Source organism: Accipiter gentilis, chromosome 1 (genome assembly GCF_929443795.1).
Source record: "Accipiter gentilis chromosome 1, bAccGen1.1, whole genome shotgun sequence".
NCBI lineage: Eukaryota > Metazoa > Chordata > Aves > Accipitriformes > Accipitridae > Astur > Astur gentilis.
The window spans coordinates 9067951-9093863 of record NC_064880.1 but is presented as its reverse complement, the minus strand read 5'-3'; the positions used below and the strand labels follow the sequence as shown (position 1 = coordinate 9093863).

At 45.0% G+C, this 25913-nt stretch overlaps 1 protein-coding gene across 2 annotated transcripts in view; it reads right to left on the bottom strand.

The window, feature by feature from the left end:
• CDC42 (cell division cycle 42) overlaps window positions 1–22217 on the bottom strand; it is a 28755-nt gene extending 6538 nt beyond the window's left edge. For both annotated transcript variants that reach the window (XM_049798388.1, XM_049798398.1), the window contains exons 1-5: window positions 22112–22217; window positions 8339–8480; window positions 3377–3449; window positions 1064–1173; window positions 759–956 (exon numbers count right to left, since the gene is read on the bottom strand). In XM_049798388.1, the coding sequence (XP_049654345.1) occupies window positions 759–956; window positions 1064–1173; window positions 3377–3449; window positions 8339–8443 (486 nt within the window). In that variant the 5' untranslated portion in view covers window positions 8444–8480; window positions 22112–22217. The remainder of the gene's footprint in view (window positions 1–758; window positions 957–1063; window positions 1174–3376; window positions 3450–8338; window positions 8481–22111) is intronic.
• Between the last annotated feature and the right edge of the window lie 3696 nt (window positions 22218–25913).

Here is a 25913-nt window from a genome sequence, read left to right as displayed (position 1 = left end):
TAGCACTAAGGAAATTGCGAGAGAGTTGTAGTCAATTCTGCAAGAGTAGGCACGCAAGATTAAGTTCCCAGTGCATCCAAAGTCAAGGCAACACACCAGCTAGCCAGCCGATGGCTCCCATCTACCCCACCCTAGTATTACTACATTGAAGGGAAAGGATAATCAGGTTTCCTGGCCTCAAATCAGCTACTTCAGTTGGCCTTAGACTCACATTCACAAGTTAGTTCACGCAACATCACCATGTTTATGCCTTAGGAACTACTTCATTTTCAACACAGCTTCCATCTTAAGGAGGACAGAGAAAACATAGCTCACCACTGACTGCACAGGAAAAGAAAGAAGCTCTGAAGTATGAAGGCTTCTTCTAGTCTTAGAAGTACCAGAAATTACTTTTCTGAGCGGCTTTTTCTTTGCCTGCTCTCTTCAGTAGTGAGCTGCATCCTGTGTCCTAACCCATTTAATGTCCTTAACGCACCTTTAAGTTTTCAATAGCTATTTTCCTCCAACACAAAAGCAAACACAGCAAGCACATCCTCCTCCATCACCTCTCTACACTATGCCTAATCTTCACAGGCTGATTTTCTTTCTACCACTGCCAACTCCTTGTGCCCTAGAACAACGGGACAAAGAGAAAGCTACTGTCTCACCAGCAGAAGCAGAGCTCATACCCTTTCACAAACATATTGAGCTGGTTTTCCCCTTAACTGAAAAAAGTATGGAATACAAGCAAGCAAAAATGGTCAATGACCAATCCTCACCTGCGTAAGTGCAGAGCATTCCACGTATTTGACAGCCTTCAGGTCCCGGGCCAGTTTTTCAGCCGTCTCTGGAGTTATGGGCTTCTGCTTGTTCTTGGCAAGCTTCTCAATTGTTGAGGGATCATCTCTTAGATCAATTTGGGTCCCAACAAGCAGGAAAGGAGTCTTTGGACAGTGGTGAGTAATTTCAGGTACCCACTAAAGACAGAGAAGACATAGTATTTGTTACTAATCACCTAAGATAACTCCTCATGTATTTCTGAAATCAATGCAGCAGCTCCATTTTCCGGCAGAGTTCAACCAACCTTTTCTTTCACATTTTCAAATGAAGAAGGAGACACCACTGAAAAACAGACCAGAAATACATCTGTCTGTGGATAGCTGAGGGGTCGTAATCTATCATAGTCTTCCTGACCTAGAAGAGGAGAAAATTAATGCAGTATTAGACCCAGACAATGAAATACTGCCCTTTACAGGTGGTTAGAATGCATATCCCAGCACAACAGCATTATTGTGATTAATCCTAACTCTTCAGCAAATACAGATGCCCTGAACCCAAACATTCAAAGTGCATTCAGGCTGACTAGCAGCATTCCCCTAAAAACGCACTGAAGTCCCAGTGCAAGCTGTGCTTCAGAGGAAGCCAGGCTCTTTCCTTTGGGTCCGTAAAAGAGCAGGCAGTCCCTGTAGGGCACCAGTAGCACTGACCCCCCAGCCCAACTGCCTGAGCTCATTCTTAAACCTCCTCATCTCAGTTCAGTAGCACTCTTTTTAGAAAGCAAACCTGGCACTAAAGGAGCTGCTCTACTTGCTGGCAACCAAATCAGAAACACTTGTTCAAAATGTCTCAGATTTCAAGTGATGCTCTCTTGCCTATCATACAGGACAAAGACCTCTGAGATCTTGAAGGAGGTGATTCAACACCTGGGACATCTCAGTAGAGGAAGACCTACAGTTTGAAGATGGAGGTCTAAACAGCTTGTTACAGCTATCATGCTTGGCTGGACACAAGAAGAGCTAAGCACTGACCAAAATATCTTGTAGCCATTAACAGACTACTCCAAAAAGCTTTGTCTTCCTAGTACAAATTCAAAACAAAGACTTTAAGGTTGTTTGTTCTGTGGGTTTTTTTAATTTGACAGTTAGTAATAGGGGGTTTATCCATTGTTAAGTTCTGTAACTTGTGCTAGCTACTAGTTAGCAAAAAGCAGGTGACCTTTAAAGAACAAAAGCCTCCCACTTCAGAAGCCCAGCTCCAAAAGGAAAGCCTTTATATTCACAATTAAGTAGAGTCACCTACACGCATTAACGTCACTTGGTAAGTTTTCAGAATTACCAGATGGGTTACTACACTCATGCTGATGAAAAGTACGTGGATATGCATATCTACACACACACCAGTTTCCAGAGGCCTGAACCTAGAGGACCTCAGCAGGAAAACAGGCAGAGAAGGACCTAACACAGCTTGTATCCATGCAGAATGGATACAAAAAAGAAGCCAGAATGCTATAGTTGAGACCCATGTAAGTAGTGGTCCCTATAGCAGCCTACACAATGTGTGTCAGGAAGGAGACACTTCTCTACTTAACTCCTTATTCCAAGAACTAGGGAGTGTGCAATAACTAACACACAAATCACATTTGGGAGGATAATGTGAAGAGCTAATTGAAGCTACAGTGTTTAATTGGAAGCACAAGATTTTTTCATTAATCAAATACGACACTAATGATGCATCTGTAAGAATACAGCTGGAAACAGTCAGATTAAAGTTCTATCAAGACTATTTTAGGTAACAGCTTATCAACTAAACGCTCTGGAAGGACTTTCTTGAAGCAGAGTTTACAATGCTAGATGCTGCCATACCACTCTGGTATTATTACAGGTTGGGGACTGGGTAACTAGCAGTTGAACCAGTTTCTACCCTTTCTTGCTAAACTTTTACATGCTCAAAGCAATGTGTTTAGCTCTTTAGTCATTATACATTCCTCCAGCCACAAACTGAGATACAGTCTAATAACCATAAACAAAGCAGCCTGCAGATTTATCTTTAATTTAAAAAAAGCACACAGCGAGAAGGCTTATGACACTCCACATAACATTCTGATTTCATCCATGTTAGGAATGCAGAGACATGCCACATGCACATCTAAGACATTCTAATGTTAGTCATTCTGTCTTAACATTTAATCAAAAAATAGGCTATTTACTATACCAAAACCACAAACAATCCACATATTTTATTCAACACAATTTTCTCCTTTAATTTTGTTTAAAAACATAGAACCCCCTTATCTTTCAGGTATCACCTAGATTAGAGGTGAAAGCTTGAAAGTTGTCATCTGGTGTCAAAAAATAAAACAGCTCTAAAACAAGTAGAAGATGTTCTTGTTTGGGGGTTTTTTTGTTGTTTGTTTTTGTTTGTGTGTTGTTTGGGATTTTTTTAATAAACTCAATTTTGCAACTCTCCAAAGGTCAGGAATGAAGAATCAGGAAAGATGATTTTTTTTTTTTTTTTTTTTTAATGAAAGGCGAAAAGAACCAACTGTATGTCTTCATGTTCAACACCACCTCAACTACATCTTGGGCAGTTACAATGACACAAGCATTTCATTTCTCACCTGCAGTATCAAAGAGGCCTAGGGTGTAAGGCTCTCCTCCAATCATCACTGTTACAGCATAGTTATCGAAAACCTGGTAAAAAAAGAGAAACATTTAAGAGAATGCGAATAAGCCATCTTTCAAACCATCATCCTACTCGCCTTGCCAGACCACCTTCAATTTGTAGAGGAGTCACCTGCACAGGATAACAGAAGCCATTAGGCTTACAATGGTATTACCGTTAAGGCTGTTAATAGGACAATTCAATATGGAATAGGGATGCAAGAGCTATTTCCATGATGTATATAAAGCAAAGGCACACTAGGTATACCACTGCACATAACAGCGTAAAAGCCACTGAACAGAACACCTGTAACAGCTCTTGCCTGTAATTGCAGAGGTTTCCCACATTGCCACAGAGATTTCAACCTTCACACTTGGTCTGACACACTAAACACATCCCCACAAAGACAGACCTGATAAACTTCAGCCCTGCCCTTCAGGGCACAGAGCTATGGGGCTTCTTCTCACAGGACTCAAGTCCTCTGAAGTTCATCTTTCTGAACATCTAGGGAATTCAATACAGAGTCCATCTTTTCAACAGGAATTTATCCTCCATCTCTGGAGGAAGCAATATAGTTGGTCAAAATCAGTCTGTGTCAAATTCACTCTCAACCTAAATGGAGAATCCAGCTCCAAAAGACCAAATTATATTTACTGTCTCTGTACAGCAGCTGGCACAATAGTCCTGTCCTCCAGGGCAGTGCTGCTACACAGATCAAAAGCTAACACCACCAGAAATGTTTCACCCAGCAACCTGTTTACAACACTGAGCACGAGGACCTACCCAAAGTCTTCTCCTCCACCACCCACACATACAGCATTAAGGAGTATACTGTCTGAGGTCAGCTTCCTAAATTTCAATAACCATTTTATCTTCAGAACCACAATAGAGAGTGTTTCAGAAAGTATCTTTAGCAAAAAATCCTTCCCACTCTAAAAAAAAAAAAATAAAAATACAACTGTCCTTGCATGTGCTGCAAGGTTATCAGAGACAGTTGAGATCTCTGAATAACGATAGGGAAGCTCTGCTTCAACACAAAACTGAAGTCTGAGCAGCCCCCACAGATGAAGTAAACCACAACATTAAAGAGGCCAGCAGTTGTCTCAAAAGCTTTGCATGGAAGGGAGGGAGGGAGGGAGGGACATGGAGAAATAAGCAGTCACATGCATCTATTAACAGGGCTTTATTAAGAGCTTAGGTTCTTGAAAAAAATCCCACTAAAAATTGAGATAAGACCAACGACACAGCACTTCAAAGCTGAACTTCCAAGAGTTCAGAACTGTCTCCTTTCCACCTGACTGTCCTGGTTAAAACAACACCTAACACCACACTGATTTTTTCAGCTTTTCACAACTCACAATGATTGAGAAAGCAGCTCTGGCCAGAGCATGCTGCATATCTCCAGGAAGATCAGCTAGAAGCAGAAGTCCACCTCTCATACTATTTTAGATTAGCAGTCAGGATTCTGAAGTACTGCAAGAGTTTTCACCACTCAGCTACATTACCTACAGCCCAATCCTGTACACGCTGCACTGAGTTTGCCTTACTGAACACCCCAGAAAGAGTCCAGCTACAAGTAAGACCTTTGGGCTGGGGGAAGGTGGAAGGCATTTCACAGAGCCTATTCAATATGCCACAGCTACTACTTCAGGACTCCAAAGGACAAGTCAGGATGAGAACTCGTCTATTGCTAGGTACAGAACAAGAAACTGGTATGCTATGTGCTGAGGTCAGAGCATTTGGCTCTTTCAGATGTCAGAAGATGGTCAGTAGCTTAATCCCCCAAAGATATCCCCTCATTTTCACCCAGTGAACAGGAAGTCAATACTACTACTTGTAGCTGCCCTTTAGGGGGATTAGCATGCACTCTCCCTCATCATGGGATTTTTGTTTTGGGCTGTTGGGTTTTGTTTGGGTTTTTTTAAGCTCCCTATCTGAAAAATGCAAATTTTTATTTATTTTTTTTTAAGGTACAGCAACTATTGAACAGGTGGGATTCAGCCCTAAGGAGGCCAGGGTTACAAGGCTAGCCTTCAGACAAACCTGACAACTACAGTCTCATAGTGCACTCTACAATCTTACCCTCAATTGTGCCAAACAGGCTAAAAACCAGAGCAACAACTAGCCCAACAAGAAGTTTCAATTCCTGTCAGTGCCAGACAGCCCATTAGAGCAGGAGGCATGAGTTTTCCTGTTACAGGACTCACACCTGATCTGCTGCTACCCGAGCATTCCCAGTGCCTTTCCACAGACATGTCCCTTGCTTCTTTTTTTTGAGAATAGCAATGACATCAAAAACATGCAGGTGACAAACCATGTGCAGAACCAGTATGAAACCCATCTCCCACTGGGAAATATCCTCAAAAAAGAGAAAGGGCTGCAAAACACAGGGCCAAGTGAAACTAATCTTATCTATCAGTCTGAACTGGTGCATTTTGGCCGCACTGCTACACAAGCACAGCTACACAGGGCAACAGCACAGGCAGTTTACACCAGCCACTCCAGTGCCTGCACAGGCAGAGCAGCTCAGTTTGAAGCCAGACTGTTACTGATTTGCTAAAGCATCCCCACCTCCTACTAACTCTCTATGCTGAGTACCACTGAACACCCTCAAGGAAGAAAGGTGCCACCTTCCTCTCAAGAGACACTTTGCAGTAGCTGCTGCAGCTGGATTCCCAGTATTGGTCAGTACACTGGCCTTGAGCTACCACCAGTATTTACCAGGTTCTCAAAATCAGAACTTTACCTCCAGGTTCTCCTCCTGCTTAAATATTTTTGTTAAGCAGCAAGTCCTACCCACTTTACTCTAGGGTCCTTATTCAGTCACAAACGTTCTGGAGACATTAAGGTTTGCCAACTCTCAGACAGCTTGCTTTCATTTTGGGAACAATGCTATCTATTTCTTTACCCAGTTATTACTAGAAGTATTAGCTGGAATATCAGAAGTTACTTACTAGTTTCCAGTGTCTGAAATATGCCTCTAAGTCATACACAGAATTAGGCATAGGCCTGTGATATCCCCAGAACAGCAAGTTCCTCAAATCATGAAGTTCAGGGGTAAATACTATTCCAGAAACATGGGACAGTTTTAAAAGGCACTATAAACAAGCCTTAGGACACCTTGAACACACTTTACTGGCAAGTAACTTACTTTCTTTGAATAGCCTGTTCCACACTGCTTGTTAGCAGAGATTTATAGACAGTACTACCATCTGCAGGACAGCACACAAACTTGCAAGCTTTCAAAATACACATTTTAAGATTATAATGTTTTTCAACATAATTAAGGGTCATTTCACTAAGGATAAGTATAGAAACACTCGCTGCCTGAACTCACTGACCACTTTCATTTTGTCTTGACCATAAAGAATAGCTTAAATAGGGCAAGCAGGGCTTCCACAGGTTCAGCACAGGATGTGGTTGTCCCAGAAGAATCACAGCAGGATACTTGACACCACTCTCAAAAACTTGAGAATGGCAAAACACAGTTTCAAATGCAACTTCTTCCCTACCATTCCATAGCGAGAGGATCTCCATGAGATGAACTTCGGTCTCCAGGCCTACAGCACAACCCTCAGGTTCCTAGCAGTGGCCACTGCATCCAACCTGAATACTCTCAGGTTTAGGAGTCCTTTCATTTTTAGTTCCAGAACTACAACACAAACATTTTTGTTCCTTCAAAGTCAGTCCTATTCTTAACAAACCTCAAAATTGACAAGTTGAATATCTTTGGATAGTGTACAAAGCCAATACCCCAAAGAGGCAATGAAGTTCACTGCAACTTCTTTCCCATAAAGAGAGGATATTTTTATAAAGAAGTAGCTATTCTGAAAGAGCTATCAGGCAGAGCTACCTGGCATCTCAGAGGAGCTATCTGCTCTTTTAATTGCTTTATAATAACAGAAAAGATCATTCACCCTTTCACTGACAGGCATTCAACCTCTTTGCGATGCATTTCCAAATCCAAATTTCTTTGAGGTACCTAGGTAAACTCTTCAATTTGTATATGGGTAGAAGATGGCCTTTTCAGGTCCGTAACAGAGAAAATGAGTAAAAAGAGCATCCAGATGTCAAAGTCTCTTGCAGCAACCTCACTAAAAAACTGACTCACCTCAGTGTCAGTACGCTCGTCTTGCATATGCAATATTAATAAGAAAAGCACTTTCCTATTACAAAGGTAACGTACATGCCTTGCAGGCAGTCAGCAAACTGCTCCCAACTTGATCTTTAGATAAGTCAACAGATTCAGTATCTCAGAAAACTGAGCCTGTAAAACTCAAAAACATTACTTAGAAATAGTCAAGGACTATACACAAAAGTTTGCAAATGTTTGTAAGTACCAATGAATGAGATTGCACAGTCTAAATTCAAACGTATTTCTCATGCTTAGCTGAAGTTAACTAGCTACACTCCATAGTTCATTGCACGACCTCTGGATCTTTCGGAGTTGCAAAGCAAAAATGAACATCAGAAAATGTTAACTGTAGTTGCTGACTATTCTAGCAACATAAAATACTTCTTTCCCTAAAAATGAAGATTTAGCAAGAACTGAGACACAAAGCTGGAGAGGTGTTCCTGCTGCTTGCTCTCCCACTTAGCAGTCCTAACAACCACAAATAATCTTGTTCACAGAATCCAACTGGTGGCCATCAACAAACAGCAGAGCAGTCAAGCAGCAAGAACTGACCACATACAGGAAAGGCACCCCAGCACTACCAGGTAATACAAAATATAGGTAGCAGCAGTGTATCAGACTGATCATTACTTTTCCATGACATATTGGTTAGTCTCCAACAGGAAAGCAGGCTGTAAGAACAAGTACTAAGGCATGTACACCATAAAGGTTAGTTGGGAAGGAAACTCATGCTGCTCTATCCCATCATGCCCAAAGAACAACCAGAGCCATTCTCACACTTACCGTTGGTACATATTCCGATGGGAATTTATTTGTTGTATAAGAAATTAAGAGACAGGTTTTACCAACAGCACCATCACCCACAACTACACACTTGATCGTCTGCATAGCTGAAGTCTACTAGAATATCAACTCCAGTGAGCACCTAGAAGGAAAAAAAAAAAAAAAAAAAAGAGATGCATATATTTAGATGTTTCTCATACTCACCAGATAGCAGATGTCAATGATGAGCTTCGACTGGAGCCCAAACCACTAACAGCACATTTGGGATCTGAAAACAAGACTCCTAAATGAGTTGGTAGATCCATTCCCTCCATCACACACACAATAGGAAGCCGCTCATTTTCATAAATGCAAATACCTCCTCCCTATGGCTAGACCCCTCCCACTGCATACAACTGTCAAACACCACCTAAGACTATGTTTGGCACTGTCACTTTTCTACACTGGGAAAAAGGACTAGGTAAATTCAGTCACTACAATATACAGGGGGATTTTTGCCTAGTTACCTAGAGGTGGACAAAAAAAAAGTCTTTAGCTTTTCCAGACTCTCTTTTTAACACATAGAAACATCCAGCCTTAAATGCACTGAAAGCTGAAAGCATAAGCTTGGGTCTTGATAGCTAAGTAACACACATGCCTCCCAAGAGATCTTCCCTCTGGAAAGCACAGCAGTAAAGAAAGCGCAGCAGGAAACACAGCCGTATGAGCTTTGAAACTAGTTTATGGGATAAAAATAAGCAGGTACAGACAGAAGTAAGCATGATTAATCCCCCCCCCCCCCCTTTTTAAGGCCTAAGTACAATTCTACAATCTTCTGGTTGAAGTTGCTACTTAACATGTACCTTTATCCCCACTTTGAAGTGGCTAACAGCACCGAGAAGCTCAGCAGGGCATCCAGTTCCCAAGGAATCATATTACTCTCCAGACATTACAAAATCATGATGCACCCAGCTACGTCACTGTCCCAGCAGACTTTAGCACATGAACTAAATCAGTACTTGTCACCAATAGCCCCTCCAAACATCAGTTAGCAGCGTCCAGTGCCAGACAAAGCTGTCCTTCATTAATATATTACTTTAATTAGAAAACTAACAGGCCTCTGACCATTCATTCACTTACAGGTGTGAAATCCTGACCCCAGCAAGCCTAGTGGCAAAGCTCCCACTAACTTTGAACATTTCCATATTATTGGAAATACTTTTATTTACAGCAACAAAGACTTGCAAACTGAGTTACCCCCTGCCAGGGCGTGGGGGGAGAGGACAAGAAGAGACATCAACTGCAGCAAATCTACCCTCAGAATGGTGGCAATGCTTTAGCCTAGCACGGATGTTGCCATGGCTCTCAGGTCTGGGTAACAGCATTAAAAAATTGAATCAATCCCTAGTGAACTATGCATTTGGGCACTTCCTGGGGATTTCAATTCTCAGAGTGATCTGGAAGAAGTTTTTGAGCGCTCTGGTCACAGCTAGCAAAGTGATTTGATACTGCACATCACATCGTCACACTTGCAAGGAAAGATAATTGCTAGCAACTCAAAACAAACTTTACACCACTAGCTTTTCTTCAAATGCTGCAAGGATGCTCAAACATTTAGACAAAGCCAGCTACCTTCCTAATAAACACCCTCAAAAGTTCCTAAAAACAATACTTATAGGGGAATCACCACCGTTCCCACAAGCCACAGAGATGCACAAGCAGTCAATTTTAGGAAATGGCAGCAAAAAATTTCTCAGAGCAGGACATCAGCCAGCATCTAGTACGTCACGCACTCACAACACTGCTATCTATATATCTTCATCTATATATCTTCTTTCAACACAATCAAAGATTTGTTTAGGCATCAGGCATTATCACCAGTCCTCTACTTGGTGCCATATTTCTGTATCAAAACGATAGAATCTGTTGATCTATGCTGCAGTAGCAGACCTCAGTCTCACATAGCAACAGGCCCTTCATTAATTACTACAAAAAGCTCTCAAATTTGGCCCTGAAGCAAACACACATTTACTCAGGAGGACAAAGTAATTGTTTCCATTTCAAAAGACATTTTCTGTGTTCAGGTCAGCTCAACCATTTATATCTAAGTAATATTAGTCAATATTGCCTCAACTGCTGAGGTGCTCACATAGTTCTGCCTTGCCACACTGGTGGCACTGATCTCAGAGAAGTCACATTTTAGAACAAAAAAAAGTCACCAGAAAGAAAGCAAGCAACGGAACAGAGCAGCTCAGTCCCAAATTAAGGCAGGCTTCACGTGCAAAACAAAGGTGGAAAGGGATAAGTCACTTAAGTAGATTTTAAAAGGAAAACACATCAAAACAGGTATCAGGCCTAGCCAAGCAACTCAAGCACACTCCAACTAAAACCAGCCTAAATTACCAGCATACCTCACTAGCTTGCCAGCCTTATCCATGCAATAAGGCACCATCATCTGCCTTTTGTCTGGGGATTTGCCCAAACACAACCATTCAGCTGTGTTGCTGCACAGTACAGGTAGCAGCCTTTGTGAATTTCTTTCAGAGTTAATAAATGAAGTACAAAACAACTCTCCACACTAGGTTTCCCAGCCACTTCTTGTATGCCTTTTCAGTTGCAACTGGAATTCATTACACTGCCCACCCAGACTCAGGAAATCCCTGCTCCAGCTGACCTTGCTCACCCCAAGTGCTGTAACAAGAGGACCAGCACATCCACCTCCAAGTTAACAGCATTGTGCAGTCACCGGTTTAGAGAAACCCAATCTCACTTGCCACCCTGCCCTCCCCCAGCAGACACCTCCTCCTCCATTCTGTATTCTTCTCCTCCCTTCCCGCTCTACCTCCTCTTCTACCCTCTTGCCCCAATTATTTGCATTTCCTTGTTTACCCATAATTTTCAGGTTACACATCTGCTTCAAGACAGCCTTTCCAGAACCCAGAAAGCACACTAGAGGAAAAATCCCGACTCTGCTCACTGCAGCATACCAATCCATGATTCACTATAAATCTTAAAATTCTGTATATGCACAAGAAAAGCTCACATATGCCTTTGTAAAAAAAAAAAAAAAAGCCTTTAGTGTTACTCTTCAAAACTCATTACTCAAGAGAGCACCAAGCAAGCAACAAAACGAAACCACACTATCAGAACACACATCAGATCACGAGTGCACTGCAAACCTTCACTTCTTTCCCGACCTTAGACACAGCCAAGTCCCCACACTGGCCCTGGAAGTGAATCTGCGGTACTCTGGTGAAGGCTCAGGTCAAAGACTCCAGCTAAGACAAAGCACAAGCTGTACACACACGCACGCAGATTGCATTATTCCTGCAACAGACAACTCTGACTCTTGCAGTGAATGATCAACTTTATCTACATAATTATTCTCGTAGAGAACACCAGCAGTTCAAATTAAGAGTATTTCCTATAAAAGTACTGCTTACTCTCACATTTACTTCACTCCCAAAGTAAAGGGTTAGCACAGTCCACATCACCAATGGAAACATGTACCACCCTACACTGGGGTGTCAGTGTGAGGCAAAGGCCCTGAACTCAAACCATGCACCACCTTTTCCTACCAGCTGACCCAATCCTTAAAGCTTTCTGGCAGCGGGAACAAAACAGAGTGCAAATAACCCAAAGCCTCACTCTGGAGCATAAAGCAAAACGTGAACTGCACAACAGGGGACCTGGAAAAGCCTGAGGGCATTTGTTTGGGGGTGGTTTTTTTTCTTTCTGAAGGAAGAAATTAACAAAATTTACCATGAAAAACACTGAACTAGCCCACTAGAATTTCTCCATGTACCAAGCGACTACCACTTCTCTCACACAGTTGTTTAATTGCCCCTCCCCCCACACTTTATACACTTCAGGATTAATTACATCTTTAAAGGACCAAAATGCATTCAAGCACATCTTTAGGTAAAGGGATCCCCTCACCTTTTTTTTTTTTTAATGGATACATAACTTTATCTTTAAATACTGAAATAAAATGGCCTAAGTTTTAAACAGATTTATCGTCTTAAGCATAGGCCTCCAAGGTCTTACCAGTGGGAAAGTGGAATTGTTGAATAAGTTATTTTATTTGGATTAGTAGGCTTTCTAGATTAGCTGGATGAGCTACTTCATATTTTCCACTTCTTAGAAGTCCACAGAACACAGCTGAAAACAAGCTCATTTTTAGGGAGCTTAGATGCACTATCCTGGGACCTGCTCTTCCATAGGAATAGCTTAAAGACACATACATCATTGACTTGTGGTTTAAAAGTAATTTAATCCAATATGAGATACGACTAGAGAATAACTCATCCCCAGAGTACAATGCCAAGGGAGGAAGAAACAAAGTAGTTAGAAGAGGTTTGGGGTTGTCCCCCCTCCAAAGCAGCCTAATAAAAGGAAGTCTAACATATACAACACCCAGCAGGACTAGAAAACACAAGTAGTTTTAAATATCTGAGGGAATTGAAACAGACTAGAAAGAGCTGAAGTCATCCCAGTTCGAGTGCAGTGAGTGGATTTTGAGCCATGTAATCATGAGCCATCTGGCCAAGCCCGGAGAAGAGAGCTGATAAAGACTGGGAATGTAACACAAGTCAATATGACTTAGTTCTGTTCAACAAGATCTAAAGACTTCTTAAAAACCCAGCACATACACTAAATTTATTTAATTTCTCAAACTTCTCTATATTGTAATCAAAAACTTCAGTGCTTCAGTAAAGTATATGTTAACTGATCATACTTCTCTGGATTTGAACCTGTTCAGCACATGATCACACCAGCAGGATTTCATAGAATCATTTAGGTTGGAAAACACCTTCAAGATCATTAAGCCCAACCATCAACCATGCCCACTAAACCATGTTCTGAAGTGCCTTGTCTACATACTTTTTGAATACCTCCAGGGATGGTGACACAACCACTTCCCTGGGCAGCCTGTTCCAATGCCTGACAACCCTTTCAGTAAAGAAATTTTTCCTAATATCCAATCTAAACCTCCCCGGCGCAACTTGAGGCCATTTCCTCTCATCCTATCTCCAGCCACCTGACAGAAGAGACCAGCACCCACCTCACTACAACCTCCTTTCAGGTAGTTGTAGAGTGATAAGGTCTCCCCTCAGCCTCCTTTTCTCCAGACTAAACAACCCCAGTTCCCTCAGCCGCTCCTCATAAGACTTGTGCTCCAGGCCCCTCACCAACTTGGTTGCCCTTCTCTGGACACGCTCCAGCAACTCCATGTCTTTCCTGTAGTGAGGGGCCCAAAACTGAACACAGTACTCAAGGTGCGGCCTGGCCTCACCAGTGCCGAGTACAGGGGAACAATCTCTTCCCTAGTCCTGCTGGCCACAGTATTTCTGATACAAGCCAAGATGGTGTTGGCCTTCTTGGCTACCTGGGCACACTGCTGGCTCATATTCAGCCAGCTGTCAACCAGCACCCCCAGGTCTTTTTCTGCCAGGCAGCTTTGCAGCCACTCTTCCCCAAGTCTGTGGCATTGCATGGGGTTGTTGTGACCGAACTGCAGAACCCGGCACTTGGCCTTGTTGAACCTCATACAATTTCACAGAACTCAACAGCATCCTGGAAACTGTGGATTGCAAAGCCTTGTAAAGTTTGTCAAAGTCATCAGATTGCCCTATTCCAGACTGAACAGACCCATTTTACAGAATTTTGCTTTAAAGCTCGATTACATTTCTATGAAAGATAGCTGATCTGCATTTAGGATTAATCCTAAGAAGTGGTAACAGAAATGCAAGTGCTACAATGAACAGTTAACTGAAGTCTCCAGTGGGATGTTGTGTAGATAGGTAATCCTTCCTACTGCAAGGGAAAATTTGGAATTATGCACTTTCTCCACACAGGCCTGTACATACACCAGAAGACACTGACAGATCACAAAAGGCTGAAGAAATCCATGGTACCTGTGACAGGTTCCCACTTACTAAGTGCAAGTTGCAAGAAATGCTGTCCCAAATGCACCTGACATTGAGGACCACAATCCCTCTTGTGCAAGCCTAATTTTCCCATTTTAATGGCAAGCACATGAAATGCGATGTTACTATGGGAGCTCCTTAGTTTTAAAAATTGCCTGTAATGCAGAGTAGTTGCAATATAATCTAGCAGCAATATGAACTACTGACTGTGAAGAATTAAGTGAAATTTTGTGGGTCTTTGTACGCAACTGGCATTCCCTCCTAAACCAAGAGGTAAGAATCTGCATGATCTTGCCTTCACTCTTGCTGTACCTGCAATCTGAAGTAGAAACCACAAGCCTTCAAGCTTGTTAAGAATCCTTTTATTTTTAAGCTACCAAAGCCTGTTTTCAGGTTAAAATGTGTACATTCTCCTAGCCAAAGGAAACCAAGCTGTCAAATCTGTCCACACATCCTGCACTAGTTTCCTGTCGAGCCCCAGCAGCACCAAGACTTCCTCTTTTAGGCAGGACTGAAACTGCTGCCATTTCATCACAGGTACCAGCTAAATGCAGCTTGCTGCAAGCAACTACCAGCTGATGACCAAGAACCATTTCATGATGCTCTTTAGTATACACCATCAATTCACAAGGCGAAGCTTAACCAGTCCATCATGGCTTCCAGATCCTGTTTGAGAGCCTGCTCCACATTGCAAGAAAACAGAGCCGTTTCTGAAAACTAAGTCCTTTTCCCCATTCCCCCAGACAACGTAATTTTACAGTAAACAGGTTATTCCTCTAACTCCAGTGGGGTCAAAGCACTTGGGAGTCCACAATGAAAGGAACAATATTCACAGGATTTTCCTCATGATCTCCGTTAACCACTTTTACCCTTCCACACTACCTTCATGTCATATCTTATAAAAAACACACATTTCTAAATAAAGTCTTTGTTTGCATTTGATAATCGTTCCTAGATTAATTACATCCATTTCAAGGCACCCTTGCCCTGCCATTTCAAGGTCCTTGCCCTCTGGCACCTCCTCTATCCCTACTACAAACTAACACTTTTGCTTTTCAAAGTGACAAGTCTCCCAAATCAGAGGCACCAACAAGAGATAATCAGCTACTACGATCCAAGCAATCGTATTTCCCCACCAGAGATACCTACCAGCATTATATGGAGAAGGTACTGACTGTGTGCCTGTATTACAAACCTGGCACAACAAACACTTCAATGCAAAGACCACTGCACACAACACACCAGTTTTCTGCAAAGATTGCAAGCCACTAATGAAGAGACCACACGACTTCAGCTGTCAACCGCAGAGCTAAAAGACCCTGGACCTCTTGGTGCACTGATACTGTCACAAACCTATGATGCAAAACACCAACAGAAGTCGCTCTCTGATTAAGAGCTGAATTCCAAAAAGACTAACTGGCACAGAAGGCAAAATTGGTTTCAAGAGCAGTATTACGATGGCCAGCATTCTCCTCTGCAGGTGTACAGCAGCCATTTACAGACATTACATAAATCTTCCAGCCCAAAGCCCACCTTTCAGTCTGCTAGCAATCTTCTTCATGGAGATCTCACTCCAGAACTAAACACATCTGTCACTTCTATGCTATCAATGTGGTAAATTAAATTTAAAAGAATATATTATGCTCTAAACCACTTGGTGACCAAGATCACCCACCCATCTTCCCCATAGCTCAGACTACTGCAGGCACACAAGCTATATACACAAATGCATTTGCTCCCAAAGGTTCCAAGTTGAGCTTAAGGCCTGGGTACTTAATTTCTTAAACAGAGCCTAAAAAGGCTGTCAAACTACAAACCAGTGCAGGAGTTGCACTCCCTTAGAACAAGGCAAATCACAAAGTCCACGGCAAAACCTGCAAAAAGCAGAAGGGACAGACTCAAGAAACAGTCTTATACCATATCAGTTCAGGATCTTGAAAAAGATATCCTTCTTTTTAAGCATTGGTTGATTGATTGGTTTTTGGTTTAACTGCCACTAACAAGTCAGACAATCCTTTAAATCCTATCTCAGAATTTGCATTCCACAAGGGAGAACTATCTCCAAAAAACAGCATTGTTATTTGGTTTATATGGAAGGTGTCCAATTAAGCTACTTTGCATATTTTCATAAAGGCTCCTCACAAGAAACTGGTAAAGCAAGAGACATACACAAGATAGGAAGTGAAGACAGCTGGGTGGGGGAATTTTAAAAGCCTGAACCTAAGCTACCAGCAGTACTGTAACATGTTTCAAGTTCTACAACTTCAAAAAAAGAAGCGGAAAGCCATATCATCCCATTTTAGTCCTAAATTCAAAGCAAGAAAGCTGCCCATGCAGCCTGGTCAGACAGAGAGCATGCGACTCAGTGGGCTCTTTGCTGCCACACCAGTTAGGCTGTGATGCAGCCACGCCCACACCTGCTCACCTGCTTTAGGGCCAGCATTGTCAATCTATCCCACTTCACAGCTCAAAACAACTACCTTAACTTTATCATGAGCTCAACAGAAAAAAGCAAAAGCGTCAACTTCTTCTGTTATCACTCTGGTTAAGGTTACACAGTCAAACCAGCCAACAGCACTGGGAAAACCTGCCCCAGATTAAACACTGGGAAGTATGTGGGCTTACATTAACTCCTTTTCTGTCAAAGGCATTTTAATCTTGCATTATTACTCTTCACTTTCATACTCGACAAGAAGCTGTTTTACTCTACCGTGTAACAAAATCCTGTTCAGTATTTTTAACACCACATTAAAAAGCCCTATCTTTATTAGCTTACTTTCATACTGTTAATATTTAAAAATACAAGCTGTACCTATACTTCTGTTTGCGCATACTACCAAATAATGGTGCACACTAGCCTCGATGCTTCTCTCCCCATACTCATGGCCAACTACATTTAACAGTGGTAAAACAGACACAGGCAGAAGTTCCTCTATTTTGAAGCACATTTTTGCATAATGGCAAGCACCCTGCATGCGCATCAGTTGCAACAGATCACCTCTCCTTCCTGTTACGCTCAGGGAATGGGAGAGTTGCATGGGAGAGTTGCGGGTGCACCATGCACACAGCCTGAAGAGTTCCTTGAGGATGCTGTGTGTTTGGGGAGGGGGGATAGCTCAGGCCGAGTAGCAACATACTGTCTGAGGACTAAAGAGAGGAAGCTTTGTTAAAAAATATTGCAAAAGCAACTTTTCCCAGACACTGAGCTATCTTGGTGTTTTACATTAAACCTTAACAAAGCAGCTGGAAGGCTCGCTCACACCAGGACTGAAGCAGTAGTGGTTGTCCTGTGTTCACGTAACCAGAGGAAGAAACCAGAGCAGCTGGAACCACCCTCCCTTGCACAGCAGAAGGCAAGCCACCCACAGTGCCGTGATTGTGGCAGAGGAAGCAAGACCAAGAGCCTGTTGGGCAACCGGCAGCTTCTCAGCAGTAGGTAAATGCAGAAAATGCTCAAGAAGAAGTAACAGCCCCCACTCCAGGACATGGGAGAAGAAGATCCTTCTGAGAGGAACTAAGCCTTTAGCTCAGCAACACTTCACAAGCACTAAGAAAAAAAAAAATTACTGAACTCAAGCTAACTGCTCAAACACACCAAGGTGAACCACAACCAGAGCATGCCCACTGTCAAATCCAAGCCCAGCACAGAGCCGTCCCACAACCAGCCCTTTTGCATTCAGCTGTTTACCAACCACAGCTGGCCCAACGTAAACAGCTATACCAGTTTATGAAGTGGCAGATGCCTTCTTTCCTTGCATCCAAAGCTGCAGGAGCATTTTTGTCATTTTTTTCCCCAAAACAGAACACTCATCATTGGCCAACAACACAGCACAGCATCTTTCAACTTGAGAAGAGCTGAGCAATTCAAAACAGCTTGTTACAAACCAAGACAATTCTGGCAGCCTTAGCTATTGCTGCGAGTCTGGCACCACAAGTGACAGCGATCCTTTCCTGTTGTACTCAGCAGTCTGCCTCTGGGCCTCCCCTAGTCCCACACCACTACACAGTTTAAGGTTTGCCCTAACGCTCTGTTAGCTTGGTAAAAACCTTCACCCTGCCATAGTTTGGTCTACACTTGGAAAACAGGCACTGATACCACACAATCTGACCACAGGTATGGAACTCTTAGTACAGATGAGCTGGTATCTGCGCACCACCTCCAGAGAGCAAGGCTCAAAGGAAGCCCCTGCATTACCACTTTAATAAAGGTTTTGTTTTGGTTTTTCACAAGACAAGAGAACAGTGCACAGACCAACTCTCCTGCTAGGAATTACACCGTAACATTCAGAAGTAATGGGGTGAATTAGCAGCACAAGAGCTTAAAATAGAACAATGTTTTTTTAAAAGCTTTTGCAAAACTAACTCTGTTTTCTCTTTATAAAATTGTCACTTGTTTAGAAGAAAAGTCAATAATCTTGAGAAAAGGACAGCTGCTTTACTGAAGAGAAGTTTTAAAACTCTTTAAAACAGAAGTCACTATCTGAAACTCAAAGGGAAGCTTACAAAGATCAACAACATGACAAGAACATTGAAACCCTGCTTCTTGTACTCACTATTTTAAGTTTACTGCACACCCAGGGCTAGGTAAACAAATCCAGTTCTTCCATCCAAGAACAACGTAAAGGATCCACCGCCAGAAGCTGGAAATACCTTGTCTTAATGCCATTTCTGTCACTTATCTCAGGCATTTACCTGCACACCATCATAAAGATGCAGCAGGGGCTGCAAGAGGCAGCTGATTGCTACACAGGGGTGGCCAGACATACTCGGGGTGGGATAACTTTGTGCCAGGCTTTAGCCCTAGAAGATATGCTGCTGAAAGGGTTTTACCTGCCATTTCTAGGGGTAAACCTTTCTGATGGACACCCTTAGCCAGTATGGTGTAAGCTATTTTAAACAGGGCTTGAAGAAAGCCACCTAGTTAAACAATGATAGGTTACAGAACTATAAAAATACTCTAAATCTTTTTAAAACTTCAGCATAAAAGCTTATCTAATCAACACACTATTTGTCATGTATTAATTACTAAAAATAGGGAGGGGTTTCACCTGCATTCAGCATAATGGGTTGAAAGGAGCCAAGGCAGAAGTCTACCATACACTAAGTAGTTAAAGAGGGCTTCTTACTAGCTGGAGTATCAGAAACCAATTTCACTTCCATTTAATTTGACAGCACCTTCATCCTCTACAAAAAAAGGTGGTGTTCTTTCCTCAGGAAGGGAGCCTCAGGAGCCTCAAGAGCGAGGATAACTACATCCCCCTACAATTCCTCCTTACAGGCTATTACTATAGAAGCTCAGATCATTGAAATTCATATGATCGAGCCTAATGACAGTGTGAAAGCTCAGCTAACCACAAAAGGCAGGCAGAGGAAACAGAGGGCTAAAATACACAGGTCCATAGATGACTTCTAAAAGCTGTGAGCAGTCACATCAGTGTAAAACAGATTACGCACACCTCAACTGCAGTGATGCATATTAATTTACTGTACAAGTTCTCAGGAGCCAGAAGCAATGTTGCAACCCAGATACAGCAATATGCTGAAGCTTGTAGGGTAACAGATAGCTGTTGAAAAGATTTAAGATGTCCAGCTGTCTGTGCTTATAAGGCTTGGAAATTCATTTTAGTACTACAGCTGCATTTTAACCAGAAGCAACTTTTACATCAAGATTAGCAGTCAACTTCATGCTGCACCTCACATCGGGCCTTCTCGTGCTTTACAGGAAAGTAAGAAAAGCACAGTTGCACACTCATCAGGGAAATCCCTAGGAGTTTCAGATGGGCTCCATTTCTGTTTACTATTGTTCTGTTAGTAGAAGATCCACGGTTTCTATTTTAGATAGTCCAGACACTCTAGGACTTCCAGAACATTTCTATTAAACAGTGAAAACACCATAAACTTCCCAAAACTGGCCATCAGTTTCAGGCAAACAACCAACCCCAATGCAGGGCATATAATGAATTAAGAGCATCAGTTGCAGGTCATGAATAACCAAGTTCAAAGTATGCAAATCTAATGATTAAAATTTCTGCCTAGAACATGTTACCAAAGTGCAAACATGTTTTATCTTGCATCACAGTAGTTTGTATTCCTTGCCAAGACTTAAAAATCCTCGTCCTCATTGTTACTGAGGCATACAAGTGAACAGTTTAGACAGAATCATTTCTACAATTAGCAATATACTGATTCAAGTCTTAGTGTGCATCCATAAGACCTGTTTCAAATACACATTTGCCTACACTGCCTTCCCCATAATCCTATACTAACAAGAAGGAACAGTTTACAAAGCAGAACAACACATTTTCCACATATAGCTAGCTGAATACAAAGGCTTTCTATCTAAAGTTGGTTTTGCATAAGACCCTTTTGCTAACTGAAAGAGAGAAGCTTTAAGTGCTTTACTGAGTTATTCCCATTAGCAATACCAGGAGCTTGATCCAGATTTTAAATACCTTTCAAAAACAAAAAAAGGGGGGGGGAGACGACGACACATTTAGGCAACTATGATTTAACACTTTGAATAAAGACAGCTAGCACCTCCTTTCTAGGAGAGAAGAAACACAGACAAACACAAGACAAAGACAATCACAGATGGCCAGACTGAACTACTTCTGACTACCAAGTTGTCATCCAACATGGCCTCCTCTTTAAGGCCTTGTCTTCCCCATGCTTTTGTCAAAAGAGGGTAGCAAAGCTGCTCTGGCTCCACCCGTTGCAGTACCCACACAGACAGGGCAACAGGAATTCTGACCACTTTGCAATTCTTCATTAAGTACACATTTCACAATGCCGGTTGTTATGTTCACAGCTACCTGGCTATACAAGCGTCTCCCGCTGTTGCCACCAGCTGCAAGTTCTACCTGCTTACAGGTTCTTTCCCGCTACTGAAGTCCAGATCACCAAAACAAACCTTTAAAACACAACTAGGTGACATGCTGCTGCAGTATATACGTCTTGATGAGATTTCAAAGGAGAAAGAGAAACGTATGTCAACGCCAACTCTCAAAGTGGCACTGGCCACTACCCTAGCCAAAACCAGCGACATCACTGGCACTGTATAACGACAGTAGCTGGACGCTCTTTGCATAAGCCAGCCACCTCACACCTAGGCAAACGAGCCTCCCAACTCCTTTTCGTGCAGGAACTGACTTTTTGCAGCGCACACTGCTTAAGCTAAGCCTTTTCACAGTGCCCGCACCCCCGCTGCGGCTCAGAGCTCCTATGGTGCCCGGCGCTGCTCGCCTGGAAGAGGCCAGAGAGCCCCAACCTGCAGCCCCAGGAGCACAGGCTGACCCTCGGCGTTTCTCCCCGCAGCCCCCGACCGCAGCCAAGCTGCACCGAGGAGCGGGAAGCCGCCGCAGCCAGGGCAGAGGGCTCCCAGCAGGGAGCGAGGCCCGGGCCCCCCGGCAATGGCCGATGCACCCAGCGCAGGAACGGGAGCGCTTCCTGCCGCCGCTCCCGAGCGCCGAGGGTCCGGCCCCCGCCCGCCGCGCCAGGAAGCGGGGGAGGGGAGAAGGAGGTTGAGGCGACGGCGGCCCGCCACCGCCGCCCCCCGGCAGACCCCATAAAGGCCGAGCCCCCGCCCGCAACAGGCACCGGGGGTGGGGGGTGGGGTGTCGCCCCGCGAGCCCGCGCACCCCCACCTCCCCTCCCCACCGGCTGCCCGGGGAGGCCGCGCGCGCGCACACACACACACACACATATATATATATATACACGCACACACACACGGAGCCCGCGGGCTCCGGCACGGCGGGCGCACCGGCGGGCGCACCGGCCGGCGACGTGGGGGCCGGACGACGGGGGAAAAAAGGTGGACGGGGGGTCGCGGCAGTACCGTGCCCGCCCCGGCGCGGCCGCTCACCTCAGAGTCTCCGCCGGGCGTTGGCAGCTCGCTGCGGGGTCTCCTCGGCTCAGGCACAGGGGCACGCCGCCGCTGACGTCACCACGCAGCGGACGCCGCACGGGGCGGTGCCGAGGGGCGCGGCCGGCAGTGGAGGGGCGGGTCAGCCGAGCAGCGCCCCCTGCCGGCCGCGCGGGCGCGCCCCGCCCCCCCGCGCGGGCGCGCGCCGCCCCTCCGCGGGAGCGCGCGCCGCCGCCCGCAGGGCGGGACACGGCGCGGTGGGGGCGGGGAGCGGGGGGGCCGGCTGCCGGCCTGCCCGCACCGGGGGAGCCCCGTCCACCCGGGGGAGAGGCCCTGGGCCGTGCCCGCAGCACCCCCTATGCCAAGCATGCACCGGCGTGCATGCGCCCCGGGGAATGCGGGACCCCCCCACCCAGCAGCTGCACCCCCGTGTATGCACCCCGGGGGCTGCGGGAACACCCCCCCTCCCCGGCCCCACACTTGCACCCGCCTGCATCCCCCCAAGGGCCACAGGAGCACAGGGAGGGCACAAAGTCTCCCCTACGTGTTGCATGTGCACCCCTGCATCGCCGTTCCCAAATTCCCTCAATTTTCTCTTCCTTTTCTTTTCCTGCCTGGAGCTGAAGCTGAAACAAAAAGGGCCAAAGAGCTACAACTCCCCTTGTTGAGATCCAGGCTTCGGTGCCCAAAAGAAAGGGCCTAATTAAGAATTAAATCATCGCCCAGCCTTCGGGGGCCGTCGGGTCGCAATGCTGGGTGGGTGCTTCCCTGCGAGTTTGTCCCAGGTCGCCTTGTCTCCTAAGGGGAAAACAAAACCCATCCCCAAATTTTATTAACCTTGCTAGATCCACTGCACATCCCCTAACGCTGGGGGAATACGGATCAGGGGTTTATCACCAATAATGAGCTAATTAGTGCTGCCATCCAGGCAGGGCTTTTACTGAAGTCTCCCTGGCCAGGAGACGACCCCACGGGGCAGGGGATATTCCCAGGGGGTTATAACCAAATACCCCCAAGCCTCCCTCAAATAAAAGGAAACGCTACCCTTCAGGAACAAGAGCACAAGAAAACCTCCAGGTGCTGCCAATTTGAGAAGCAGGAGCCAAAATCTGGCCTGAAACAGAAAACTTTATTTTAGAGTTAATTCAATTTTTAAAAGCTAGGAAGACCTGCCGGTCTTGCAGCGCAGCTCAAGAAAGTGACGTGGAAGCAGCAGAAAGCCCATGGGCAAAACCCCCTGCTGTGGGCAGCTGAAAACCACCTGAAAAGGCTGAAAAAAAAACCTCTATATAGTTTTTAATTTTGTCTGCAAGTGCTTGGACCTGGTTCAGTGCGTCCTGCAATTTTAGCATGTCTGAGAGATGTTTTCTCTCACTCAGTTATCGTTCGTGCCATTGAGCCGTTAATAAATCCATCTCTCGGGACCAGAAGACAACAAGAAGGCTCACGGCAGCCCTAAGAGCAAACGTCAGCTCTGGGGAGCACCCAGGAGAGGATCAGATGTTAAGAGCATCTTTCTGCCGGGCCTTTTAAGTGAGCGCTGGTTTATCTGCATGTTCAAAGATGGAGCAAAAACCGCTCTGCCCAACATTAATGGTGTCAGAAGTCCCTCTGTGTCTTCTCCTGCCAAGATTGTACATCCACGGGGATTTCAGAGCAAGCTATTGCCTTCAGACCACGTTCACTGCTGCCCTGAGAGCTCACAAAAGAGCAAAGGGAGAGGAGCATTTTCAAAATGAATTTTCAAGATGCAATTGTGAATGGAAACGAAGTCTTGCAGGAGACAGCTGATTTTTAACCTTTTTATCTGGCAAATGTGTTACGTACTGCAGCTGGAACAGCAGCTGTGAGCCTGCAACCTCTGGTTCTGCCTTGTTCACTCCTTACCTACCCGCTCTGAGCAAAGCAGAGGGCACACACTCATCTAAATGAAAGGCTTGAAAAACACGTAGGAGCGAGACGCGGCCCATACCTCATCTGTGGACAACCTCTGCCCTCCAGCACAGCATCCTGCTGACTCTTCCCAGCTGATTTTTGGATTAAATCCCTGCCCCGTCAAGCCAAAAACCCATAAAGGCAACAGCTCAGTAGAGGCTGAGCCGAGCGGATGAGATCATGAACCTGGAGGGACTCGAGGAGTCCTCCGCCGGGTAGCATCTCCTCGGTTCTCCAGAAACTCATCCTCGCTGCAGGCATTGCAGGAAACTCCAGCTCATTTTTCTGCCACCAGCTCCATACTTGCCGGCTTTCCACAGGATGGGTTGCTTGGCTCCGCGGGAGCACCTTCCAGTATTTCCGACATCACCGTAGCTCTTTGGGTTTAATTAGATCAAAACCCAGCCAAGATGGCAATGCTGGGTGAGCTGTTTCAGGGGAACAGTTCTCCCTTTCCAGCATCACCTCCTTGCCCCACAGCAGGATCATTTGGCAGCCATATCCCCGCTTCCCGCAGTGCAGAGAGCACGAGCCCACCATCTCCATGTCTTGCCTCTGGATAGTTCTATTTTCATACAAAGCTATGGCCATAGTGGTTTTGCTCTTTTGAGGCAAATCCAAGAAGACTTGCCAGCGCCCAAAGGAACTGCAGAACACCAGCGAGTTACAGGGGACAGGGGGTCAGGGCATTTGTTGGAAATGTAGGAAAGCATGCGTGAAATCCCACCAAAGGCCAGCGTGCAAAATCACAAGCTATGGAGGTCTACAAGCATCACCCCCATCCCCTTGCGCATGTCATTGTACAGATTTTAATGATGGGAAACAGTGATAAAACTGGGGCAGGAATCCCCTCTTCCCAGAGGAGCATAAATCAACACATGTGAAGATCTCAGATGTTGCTGTAATTAGCACCACGGCAAAGCCCATGCAGTAATTAACTTCTCCCTTCCAAGTTAAGATTTAATAATACACAGTAAAATAAGACCTGGGGCGATGAAACAAGCAGGGAAAAAAACCATCAAATTAGACACTTGTGACTCGATAAGGAATGAATTATACCCTGGTGTAATAATAATAATAATAGATTGCTTTTAATCTGCCCTTGGTGCTCCAAGTGAGGGAGGGTGAGCTGGGAAAAGGTGATTGAAATGTCCTGCATTGACTCCAGGGACCGGGTTTCTGCCAACCAGAGGTTCAACCATGTTGGGTTTGGGATGAGCAACTGCACCTGGCAGAGCTGGGAGAAGAAAATCTAGGACAAAAAAAAGTCCTGGGCTGCCAGGGAGCTGCCTCAAACTTCCCATCCCTCTGTGATCCTGGCAGGGAATAGCTCTTCCCATGGGGAATCGGTGCTGCCAGCAGCCTTGAGCATCTCTCAAGGCAAATCCCAGGGTGTGCCAGGGGTGTGGGGACAAGAATAGAGGGAGACTGGAGGGAGACTGGAGGCTGGAGGAGAGGCTGTGCCCTGCCGATGGGGAAATAAACTGCAGCGATGGCAAGACCCAGTGATGGCGCTGGTCCCCAAGGGTCTCTTGGGGATGCAAAGAGGTCCTCCCACCCCTTGGCAGAGTCACTGCAGCACCTAACCTGAAGCAGTAAATTCAGGCATTGAGATGGAGAGGCATGAGTCAAGGGTGACCTGGGAGTGCTGCAGCAGCCTCCTCTGCAGGACTCCAGTGGGGCACCCAAACCCCTCCCAGCTGCAGGCGAGGGCCAGGAGGAGCAGGATGCTCCGGGGCCTTGGTGTAAGATGAACAAATCAATGCTAGAAAGGGAACAAGGAAGTGTAGAGGAGTTAAAGAGATTATTTTGAGAGCATATGCATGAACCAATCCAAGCCTGACACACAGACTTAGCCCTGAATTGT